General features: G+C 42.4%; 1 protein-coding gene across 1 annotated transcript in view; it reads left to right on the forward strand.

The window, feature by feature from the left end:
• The first annotated feature begins 259 nt into the window (after positions 1 to 259).
• The window catches only part of rbm38 (RNA binding motif protein 38), an 11569-nt gene continuing 166 nt past the window's right edge, over positions 260 to 11662 (forward strand). Inside the window, exons 1-4 of the mRNA XM_020610641.1 lie at positions 260 to 737; positions 2142 to 2265; positions 3633 to 3687; positions 11541 to 11659. Coding sequence (XP_020466297.1) covers positions 519 to 737; positions 2142 to 2265; positions 3633 to 3687; positions 11541 to 11659 — 517 coding nt within the window. The 5' untranslated portion in view covers positions 260 to 518. The remainder of the gene's footprint in view (positions 738 to 2141; positions 2266 to 3632; positions 3688 to 11540; positions 11660 to 11662) is intronic.

The raw sequence follows: 11662 nt of genomic DNA on the forward strand, positions 1-11662 counted from the left end.
TAGACATTTTCCACATTTTTGAGGTTCTGTGCATAAAAACAAAATGATCAAATCATGAAGAAAATACTATTCAAATTAATTAGTGGCCTGCTTTTTCTTTATTCATTTATTCTGGACTTTCTTTAAATTTGTCACCATCTGTAGGTATCAGCTGTTATGTGGGGGGTTTCCTATGTGTGTGTGTGTGTGTGTGTGTGTGTGTGTGTGTGTGCAGGGTGGAGCGGGAGGCCAATGGAAAAGACGCACCGCTCCTCTATTGGACCAGACTCGGAGTGAGCGCACGCAAGACGCGCCTACCGCAGCTAAAAGACTTTGCTTATTTCCCGGGACACGAGACAAGAGGGTCCGGGCCACCTGTCAGGAGGGCTGTACATCCAAATGCTGTATTTGAGGCATCTGGAGGCTGCTTGTTTAACCATGGGCGCGCTGTTTTCGCTATTATAGCCTCTCGGAGACAAAGGAGGAGAAAGTTATTCTGCTGCTTTCTTTGTGTTATTCTTTGTGGTCTTTCCAGCCGCATGAGTTCACCGCTGCTTTTAAGTCAGCTGGTCGGGGTTCCGTTAGAAATAATGCGCCCCATGGAGAAAGACACAACTTACACTAAGATCTTTGTCGGGGGATTGCCTTATCACACCAACGACGCTTCACTTCGGAAATATTTCGAGAATTTCGGGGAGATTGACGAGGCGGTGGTGATCACGGACAAACAAACGGGGAAATCCAGAGGATACGGCTTTGTAAGTTAATCCACTGTCTTGTTGTGTGGTAGAATAAATAAATATGTAGAGTAAAACACTGGTTCAGTTCATTATCAGCCGCTCTTACTTTAATGGAATAGTGCAGGGGGTTAAAACACAGCAGATCATGTGCGTCGCAGCCGGTTTCAAACGATTTATCTTCATGGTTGGTTGTATTTTTTTAAATTGCCTCCTGGTTATTATCACAGTCTCCTGCAGGAGTTTTATTCTGGGCTTTGGAGGCTGCACAAACTGCCACTTTGTTCCAGCAGCAGCCATGTGCAGTGTGTCTGGCGGTGGCAGTCACATGCTAGAAGCACGAATAGCAGGTTATTTCTTCTAAATGTGTCATCAATTATGTCTGTAGTTCCAAAGTACAAATGACCATATAAACAGTGCAAAGGCTCCCTGGTCTGTGTGCAGCAACAAACACACACACGAGTTGGTAATAAACTGCTGTAGCTGTGATGTCTATCTGTTTGCTGTGTGTGTGTGTGTGTCTGTATGTGTGAGAGAGAGAGAGTGCCAGAGAGGGGAGAGTCTGTGCTCACAGAGGTGTGACATGTCAGTTGGCTCTGCAAGATAAGGCTGCAGTACTTTCATTTTGACTTCCTCCCTCATGGCCCTTCCCCCAATTTGCCAGGGTGGGTTTGGTTGTTGCATGACTGTAGGTTTGTGTGTAAGAGAGGGAGACAAAGATAAATAGAGAAGGATTACTGTGTACTGGAGTGGCATGAAGCAGTTCAAATTTTCTCTGCCTCTATGGGCAGTGAACCAATCAACCGAGTGTGTCTTGAGTTGTTTTCTCTGCATTTAGATGGCACACTCATTTCATCCCTGACTTCCCCTTCAACGGTCTTAATTCCCAGCGGTGGCTTCGTGAACTCTGGTGATCTCAAACCATCCGTTGCCTCTGTTTGCACAAGAGTCCAGACTCTGATGCTCCAAAACAAAAGCAAGCGTGGCGGTAGCATTTTCAGTGTCCCATTTCTTGCCAGTGGAGTTGTGTCTAGCATGTATGCAGCTGCACACCAGCCCTTCCCACTGCTTTCTGCCCACTCCTCAACTCACTCCCTCCAGGTAGATTCCAGTATGTTAGCCAGTCTGAAAAAACACATCTGCCTCCTACATATCAGCCCACACCAGCACCTTACACACAGCTAACGCTCCACAGGAGTCAGGGTCTCCTCACGCGCTTAGCCAAAAGATTGAATCATTCAAGTAGAGGCAAGAACAGCAGCTCCCTCGGGGTCGCCCTGCTCTGGGACTGTTGCTTCAGTGGAGCAAACATGTAGGAATCATCACATCCACACTGGATAAGGAAGCTTTCACATGATGCCCTTATCTAGCTTAGAGAGTTAACCAGATGTATATTAATCAGTAGTGCTGTGATACTGTCAACAGGTGACCATGGTGGACAGGGGGGCAGCAGACCAGGCGTGCAAAGATGCAAACCCCATTATTGATGGCAGGAAGGCCAACGTGAACCTGGCATACCTGGGAGCAAAGTCTCGTAGCTCACAGACAAGTAAGTGTGTTAGATCACTGCTAAACACACAAGATGTACAGGACCATGTCTTTAATGTTTTGGGCCATGTTTCAGCCAAATAGCTACAAACTGTGTAGTTCAAAGTTAAGGCTCCATCTATGAATACTTTGACTTCTGTGGTGCTCAATTCCAAGCCCATTTTTTGAAGAAGTAAAAAGATGTTAAGAATTTATAGTTTCACTTACACAGTAAAGCCAGCTCAGGCTAGGACAGGGTTAAAGACTGAGATGTTGAGGAATCAAATCACAGCTGTAGGTGGACTGTAAAATATATGGATACTGTTTGAATCACAGGCACATGACTAACAAGGTTTCTCATGTTCAATGTAACATCCAGATTCTCAATACGATTAAAACCACAAGGATGTACATGGGAATATACTCATTACCAGATGAAGATAATCTAACTACAGATAGTCAGCTACATGGTCACTAGAATGGATCTCAAACTGGTTTCACAGAAATGAATGGAAACCCAGTGCTTCCTGGAAGATAAGCCAATATGAAAACCAATAAATATATACACAAATGATAGGTTAGTAGGATGAAATGTGCAAAACCACTAGTATGCTCATCACCCAGCCAGCTGTCTCCGCCACCATACGTTTTTTCTCTCTGTACTTGAGTTAATGTGGAGCTTTCATGCTGCTGACAGCAGTGCTCCCTCGCTGCTTCATTTCAAGCTTGCTGGCTCAAATACCGTCGAGTGTAGGTGTGATTGACAAAGAGTGGTGCCAACAAATACTGACTGTGTGTCCTTATTCCTGGGCCAGCACTGTAACACAGCTCCCCAAGCATGCAGCTGATGGGAGATGGCAGCACTTGGTACTGTATTTAGTTATTGTGTGGAGGGACAGAAAAATAGGAGCAAGGACTCCAACTGTTAAGAGCGAGAAATAACAGTGCCGGTCTCTTCTTTCTCCTGCATGGTGAAGAATGAAATTTGCATTTAGACCTAAGTTTGAGCAGAAAAGGAGTGCTGATGAAGTCGCAGCCGCATGGTAAAAGGAGGAATAAAAGAGAAATGAATAGCTGGAGGAATGCTGAAATGAAGTCAGAGAAGAGGAGGCGAAGTTTCTCCTTTCTTATTCAACCTCAGCTGATCCCTGGTGAACTCTGGAGGCAGCCAGGTCACAGATGTTTTTGAGCAACAGAGTGCATCTTTATGTGTTAGTGCGTCAAGCGTATCTGTGCACACTGAGGGAATAACGTGTACATCTAAAACAAACAAGCAGAGGCAGAGAGGGAGAGAATCAGCTCTGTCCTTGTCCGCCCGTCTCTCTTACTGTCTGGGCTTCCGACAGCTAAAACGTCCTCCCTTACCACTGTCTGTCTCTTTGTCTGCAGGTTTCGCTGTTGGAGTTCAGCAAGTCCCTCCTACATGGGCTCAGAGGCAATATGGGTAAGAAGCAGAAGAATCAATACTTCTATTTCCACTGCTCTCACCTTCCTGCTCCTCATCAACACCATACAATTCACCCTATCACATGTCCTTGACATTTGTCAGCACTCACTCCAGGTCTCCACTTGGGTTGTGGTGGTTACTGCTCCTCTGTGAGGTGAAAGAAAGGAAAAGCCCCAGTGGCTGTAACAGCACAAATGATGTTCTCTGTGTTACGTCTGTGCAATGTGTCTTGATTCGTCTCTGTTGTCTCTTTGTCTTTCTGGTCTATTACACATATGAGAAGCTCAAGTCTGTGTTTCTCTCATGCACGGCTTGGGCTTCACTAAAGGAAACAAGTCATTTAGTCAAACGTCCCTGCATCCCTTCTCTTTTTCCTCACCACACACAGATACATGTGTTTTCATAATTTCAGGGGACATTATATTGACTTGCATTCATTTCTCATAGACTTAAGGCAAAGACACACCGAGCCAATGTGAAAGAACTACCACCAGCGTAGGCTGACTGTGTCACCTTATGTCAGTGTTGTCTGGGCCAGTCGGGTTGAAAAGCTCGTACCTGAACACACCATACAGGCTACAGCCAACAGCCAACAAGCATGACAGAAATAACTCCCCTTACCATCAGTTGGCAGTATCTGTATTCTCCATTCAGGACGGGAAAGAAGAAGAGCTAGACTGCGGAAGTATAAGCTATAAACAAATCACCTTTCGTTCAAAACAGTTGCTTTTCATAGCTGCTTCTAATCCAGGAAGATTATCCCCAACAGACACTCACCAACAGCTCAGTGACGTGTTTCTGCCCTTACACAACCTTAAACCAACACCAAAACCCTAAAATGGAATGATTTACATCTTTCATAAAACAATGAGTTCCCACAGTGTAACTGTGTAAACAGACTGACACACAACACAAGTAATACCAGAGCACACACATGCAAACACACTGCTGCCACTATCTCCCAGAAACTGTTGCATACTATATCATATTATATCAATACCTCAGTAAAAAGTTACATTCACCATGATAAAGAATTTTGCTTGAAAGCTCACTGTAATCCACATGTGACAGGCGTTCGGCCTCCACATCCAGTCTCCCACAGCTTCAGTGAGAACACAAAAGGAAACCTTAATGACTCAGTTCCTGAGCAAAACATGGAGGATGATTCATACCCAGGGCCGTTACAGACGGTAGACGGACACCTCAGGTCGCACTCAGCAGCCTGTTGTTGTGTAAGCGGACTCTTCTGATAACACTTGACTGTCAGGCTTGACTCAGATATGCAGTGTGTCGCCATTGCTTAGGTGGTCTTAGACTTGTATAATGTCAGCAAGTGTCACAGCTGTCTGTTACGTACGCACCGTATGTGGATGTTCTGTTGATTCAAAATGAAATATCAGCTGGTTTTTATGATAAAAAAACATTTTGGTCTCTTGGTTAACAAAATCCAACATGTTTAAAGCAGGATCTTGTATATTTTACAGAGTATACAGTGTTTTGTAAAAGATCTCTTCACACTGACCTTGTCCAAGATGACACATTCTGCAACTACAGAAAAGTCCATTAAACATCTTAACTCTTGTGAGAGCTATTAATATTGCAGTCTTCAGTTTCTGAATGAGTGATGAGGGAACTGAGGGTGACCCAGATGAGTCTGTGAATGAGTGATGATGGGTTGAATGACAGTATCACTCAGTGGGGTAAGACACTGGGACCGGGGGAGTCGGGCTTTGAATCTCTGCTTAGAGGAAGAGTCACAGCTTTGACTTTGCAGATTGCAATGAATGAGGCAGAGAATCATTACTAACACGCCTGAAAGGCAAGTACACACAGAGGATGGCATTTAGTTTATTAGTGCAAAGATACCTGCATATTCAAGCATTAAGGCGTTTGTAAAAGATATTCTGTCAAGGCTTTGCTGCTTTTTTCTGCTCTGTCAAATGGACATTTGTGCCAAATCTGAGAAAATTCCCTGAGATATCGTGTCCACGAGAATGGAAAATATGGACAGACAACTCAAAAATGTTAACACCTCCAGACACAGGTATCACCAGCTGGATTATCTGTTCACTTTATGTGTGGGTGGACAGAAATAACAATGGGAACAGTGACAGCAGTTTAAGTTTCCTGCTGTGAGAAAGTGAATCTGCCACTGACTCAGAGTACAACACCTCTTGCAGCTGTGCCATGCTGAGATCTCCTGAGGTTAAAAGCTGTTACAGATACTGGTATCGCTTCTTCTTCTATAATGTTTTCCCTAAATACACCATCAAACAATGAAACTGAACAGATTTACATCATATTCAGTTTTTTTTTTAAACAAAGATTTCGGTTTCATCCAACCAAGTGCCACAAGCTAACCTGAGAGATAACGATTAACTGACAAGCCTGTTTGGTTTAACTCATCTAGATTACAGCACATATGGACAAAAATGACATTTAAACAACAGAAGAGAAAAAAAAATCTACCATACAGCCTGTCAAATTTAAAACATTTGTCAGGTTTAGCACATGCAAATGGCACAGCGGTCTCGCTCAGATCGTTCTGCCTCGAGGCTGCACATGTGTTTGACGTGATCAGTATGACTACAGCCAGTTTCTTACATTTGGCAAAGTGAAAGACTGTGTTTATTTACAGAACAACCAAAAGAAACAGCTCAAGGTTTAAACAGGCCTTTCTCTTATAAAGGGCATACACATACAAATGTGCTTATGATATCAGAGAAAAAAAACATTCCAGAGTAAATACAAAAAGGTAGATGAAGAAGAAATGTTCACATGAAACACTTTATGTTGATGGCATTTAAAGTGGATCGGTCACACCTGACCTATACTCGCTTATTATAGTTTGTATCAGCTGCTCCACTGATCTGGCAGATTATATTGGCCCAGTTCTAAAAATAACCACCGGTTTCATCAGAGATTGCCAAAGATACAAAAACATTTTTGGAATAGAGCTTATGGCTCAGGAAAATTGACTCCTAGTAACAAAGCCATCAGATGGAAATGGCCACCAGTTGTCAATGAAATAAACCGTAACTGGCCTCGACATTAAGATAATGATATGATCAATATTTAATGAAAATGTCCATGAAAGACATCTGCCTGCAGGATATTTGTTGCTCCCCTTTCTCCTCCATCTTCACCACTGTAAGGGCTCCCAGGGGTCTGAGACTCACACGTGTGTTGCCTCTAGCTGCTACACACACTCACACAGTTAACAGTAAATAACAAAGACAAACTTAAACAAAGCAGAGCTCTGTCTGTTGCTTTGGCATATTTGCTTTACGTTTTAAGACGACGAGCTGATGCCAAATATGGCTTTGAGACAGCTGAGTCTGGGGGTGGGGGGAGGATGGGGATGTTCTCATTTGAGGGAGGGAGTAGGCATCTGTCGCCTATAGCTGCCTGCTGTCTGCCTTTAACACCCAGCGTTGGTGCAGTTTCTTGGCAGAAGTGAGACTTTTTTCAGAAGATGTTCTGGTGTTTACTGTACTTTTTCAGTGAAAGGAAGGAGAGGAAGAGGTGGATGTGTGGTGAGGCTGTTTAAGGTGGTGGGGGGCGTACTTCCTGTTAAAGCAGCGGGACAAAGAGGGGAGGAGTGGGGTGACCGAGACTAACAGCACACCTGTGGCCGGGTGTAGCTGTGGCTGGGTTCACTGGAGCTTTATGGCCGGTGGTAGACGTGACGCTGGTGCTCTGTTTGCTGTGTGAAATGCATTTAGACGCAAGTGAAAAATGTTCCTCAGTGAATCATACAGCCACCTCTCTGGGTGCCGGCATGTCGACTGCTGTACTACATTCACACCCTCAACTGTTTTCTCTCTGCAGTACATCTCTTTTTTTTTTACCTTCCTCCATTTCCTCTACATCTGTCCCCCCTTCCCCCTCTAAATTACCTTTCATTCCTTAAGCCTGTACAAACACTCAGGTGTGCATTACTTATAGCCAGGGAGTCAATTAAGGGAGGAACTTCTGTTGTATGAAAAGCCATATTTGAAATAAAAACTGCTGGAAGCACAGAAAGCTCATGATGCTGGACATGAGGTAACCCTTCAGTGGGGAAGTTTTTCAGAGCGCAGTAATCAATCACAGTTTTCATTATAATTAAAACTTTAAACAGGATTACTAACCATCAGAAATGTTGCCATGGTTTACTGTGAAACTGTTTAACCCTATTTTCAAAATGCCAAACATTAGCTGGTTCCCCCCTGCAGTGCTGACTTACTGTTTTACATTACTGCAAACTGAAGTTTTATTACAAGACAAGACATTTGAAAATGTCACCATGGTTTCCAGAATACTGTGATACTGTAATATCATTTTTCATTCATTTCTGATATTAATTCCACAAAATTATTAAATGTAGAAAGTAATCATCAGTTTCAACCGTAGCCACAATAGGAACAGTCAAGAGCAATACATGAGTCCTGTTGTTCGGCCTTTAAAAAAATCTCTGATGTAATCTATTATTCTGCAAAAACAAATGTAATTTACATTACTTACTGTATTATGCCTATTAGGAACTAATATGAAATTAACAACAGTCTGACTGTAAAAAGGAAGAAAAAGTGGTGTCATATTTTATCAGTTGTTCCAATCAAACACAAATAGTAAAACCATCCTGTTCTAAATTTAATATACTTGTTTCAGATTTTATATTACCCATTTAAACTGCCACACGCATGCAACAAGTGAGCCTCAGATGGAAACTACTTAGATTTCATGAAACCATTTACAGTCTAAGACACGTTGTTATTAACACTGCTGTGGTAAAATTCACTCAGCTTACTGCACATTTGCTCCCTCATCTGAACTAGTAAAAGCGTGGCTGTCCTAAGGCATAAGGACTATGATGGCTGATCCTTCATCTCTCAGCATCTCTCCTTTCTCCTCTCCCTCCAGCTCATTCCTTCCTTTATGATTCCTGACTTTGATCTGTGAAAAAAAAAACAAAACAAAAAAAAAAAACTGAATGTTTTTGTTTGTTTTTAATTTGTACATCCTATCTTTGTTATCCAGCTGCCTGGTTTTGAGTAAGGACTGTGAGAGGGAGTTTATCAGAGGAAGCTGACTGTGAGGGAGTAAACCCAGACAGGGGAGGTTATTCTGCTCTCATGGGTCTGTTAGTGAGCGTACACCCATGCAGCTGCACCAATTAGTCCACTCACACATTCACACACACACACACACACTTCTTGACATCCTCTTCAAAGCTGCTTGTCTGACTACACACAACCTGTTAGGACTCTTTACTGTCATTTCTTTTAAGCTTTTGTAACCCACCCACTTTAGATTCGCAAGGAGCTAAGTGTAGTGGAGCAATCACAAAATAACACAACATGAGTGATGCTGGTTAATGGTTAGGATAAGTCTACAGGAAATGAATGTAAGTCAATGTGAAGTCCCCACAAAGAAGGAAAACACAACGTGTGTGGGTGGGTGTTTGATAGCCAGCAATGATGAAGGCACAAGAAGGAGAAAGGCGCAGCTCGCTCTCGTACGCTGCCACTGTCACATTGGATCAGTCAGGCCGGTGAAGGCAGGCAGCGGCACACAGCCGTGGGAATGACACGGCACTTCTGCTATGCGAGAGACTAAGAGAGAGGCAGCAAGAAGAGACAGGATACAGAGGAGCAGGGAGGGGGAATTATTTCTTTCAGTTTTGTTTTGACTTTATATCTTGTCTTATGTAATCAGTCTGCAGAATTCACCTTTCTCAGGGTGCTGTCCTTTTTGGCCAGGCCCCAAAATCGTGCTTTGTCTGTCAGCGATGGAGTCCTACATCAGCACGCCATTGTGCCACAGTCAGAAGAGTTTTGGTTTTTAGACATAGATTTATGCTGTTGTGTTTTCGTTTTTCTTGTTGGTTTAAAGGGTCAAGGCTCGGTTGGAAATTACAGCTGACAATATTGAGTATTTCTGTGCAGCAGTTGGTTTAATGGTGTGGTTGTTCAAGGTGGAGCTAGCTTTAACTTCTTTACATACACTTAACTAGTTTAGTCAATGTGTTCGCAGGCTCCTTCAACGGGTCACAGTGGTGTTTCACATGTGAGGATTTGATGCTTGTCTTTGTCACTCATTATAGTACAATGAATATCACAGTGTCACTGTTCTACTGATAAAAAAAAAGGTCACAAATGTTTCTTCTAACGAATTTCATTTTGTACAATTGCAGATATAAACATGCCTGAAATTACTGAGAGCTTCCAGTTTTCTAAAAGAGGATCCATCTGGGTTTTCACACCCTTCACAGTTGCACCACTAGACTGTGTTAGATGACTTTAGGGCTCCCCAGTATGACTCAGTAGGGTTAAATAAGTTTACAGAAGAGTTAAGTAAGGTTAAATACATACTGGTGTGTGTGTGTCTGTGTGTGTTGTGTATATGAGTGGGTATGAACAGGCCCGGTCTCTGTATTTGTTGTGTAAGCACACCTGATCCGTGCTCTTGCTCTGTTTAGGGGTAAGCAGCAGCAGGCCACCTCTCGCCGCTCTGATCCCCTGTTCACTGACAAGGTTACTGCCAGGTATAATGTGTTTGACTATAGGCACTGATCCTGGAAGTAGAAGTGTTAAACACAGTCATATTTTAGTTGCTTAGCAAAACAATCTAGGTCCTCTGATATGATGACTGTTGCTGTTGCCAGATGTAACCGAGGCAGTTCTGATGAAGTGGGCAGCCTCAGGCAAGGGCATGACTGAATACAGGAAGACAGCAGAGCGCTTTCTCTCTCATTACTGCTGTGGCTCAGAGTACCAATAACCTCGTACACTGCATCTGTCGTGGCTGGTTGTGTGTGTGTGTGTGTGTGTGTGTGTGTGAGCCCACAAGCATTCAGTTCAAAATCCAAAGGTTCATATCAGAAATATAACCAGTTGTGATAAAAAAAAAATAGGCTAATGTCTTGTTATATGGTGTTTTACTTTAAAATGAGTGATATTTCAATTGTAACAATTAGAAACTTTTAAAAAGTTTTTTTCTTCCAACATATCCCAGGCAGTGTGCTAATTAAACTTAAACACAAGGGAGAAGGCCTATTTTAAGGCAACAGTGCTGTTAATTGCACTTAGAAGGAGGGGAGGACAAGGGCTTTGTAGGAATCAGGTTTTTAATACTGGGAGATAAAGAAAGGGAGCAGTTACTGAAGACACCATTGTCAGTTTTTGTTTTATGTTGAAACACGCAGCTCCAACTCTAATTGTGTGTGTCTGTCTCTGATTAGCATTGTTTAAATGACACCTAGTAATCAGACCTCACAAGATGTTGTCATATCTCAGGGGATGCGGGACAGGAGTAGTTTGACAAAAATATTAAGATCATCATCCAGCTTTAAAGAAATGTCTACAAGGCAAAAGAAAGAAAATTTTGAGAACATGTATTTATAAATATACTTAAATTATTTCAAATTTAAAAGCACTATAAACAATGCTTCCCAATGCTATGTACGAATGTATATTTCCACATACATGTAATTATTATTGATCTGCTTCTTAATTACTTTATCAAATTATTTATTTGGCTCATTAATGTCAGAAAATGATGAAATGACCATCATATTTTCTCCCATATAAATAACTTGTTTTGTCTGATTAACCTGAATATTTCCACCTCATTATGGTAGTGGTCTAGGAAACGCCTCAAATATTCACACTTGAGAAACTGTACCATGAATAAGTTTGGGATTTTTTTGTTTTCAAAAAATTGCCATGTGATGGGTATATTTCACTCTTCTGAAAACTTTAATTGATATATTAACAAAATAATAGAATTGCTAATGGAAAAACATTAGTTGCAACTCCACATTTTAATTTCCTGTGATCTTAGCTCTTCTTCCTCTGTCTGTCCAGGCTTGCCCAGCAGTACGTCTACCCCCAGGCCTTCCTTCAGCCCAGTCTGGTGCTGCAGTCCCAGCTCAGCCCCACAGCAGCAGCACTGGCCTCCCCTTACCTGGACTACAGCTCTGCCTGCA

The sequence above is a fragment of the Monopterus albus genome, unplaced genomic scaffold, assembly GCF_001952655.1.
Source record: "Monopterus albus unplaced genomic scaffold, M_albus_1.0 scaffold106.1, whole genome shotgun sequence".
Lineage (NCBI taxonomy): Eukaryota > Metazoa > Chordata > Actinopteri > Synbranchiformes > Synbranchidae > Monopterus > Monopterus albus.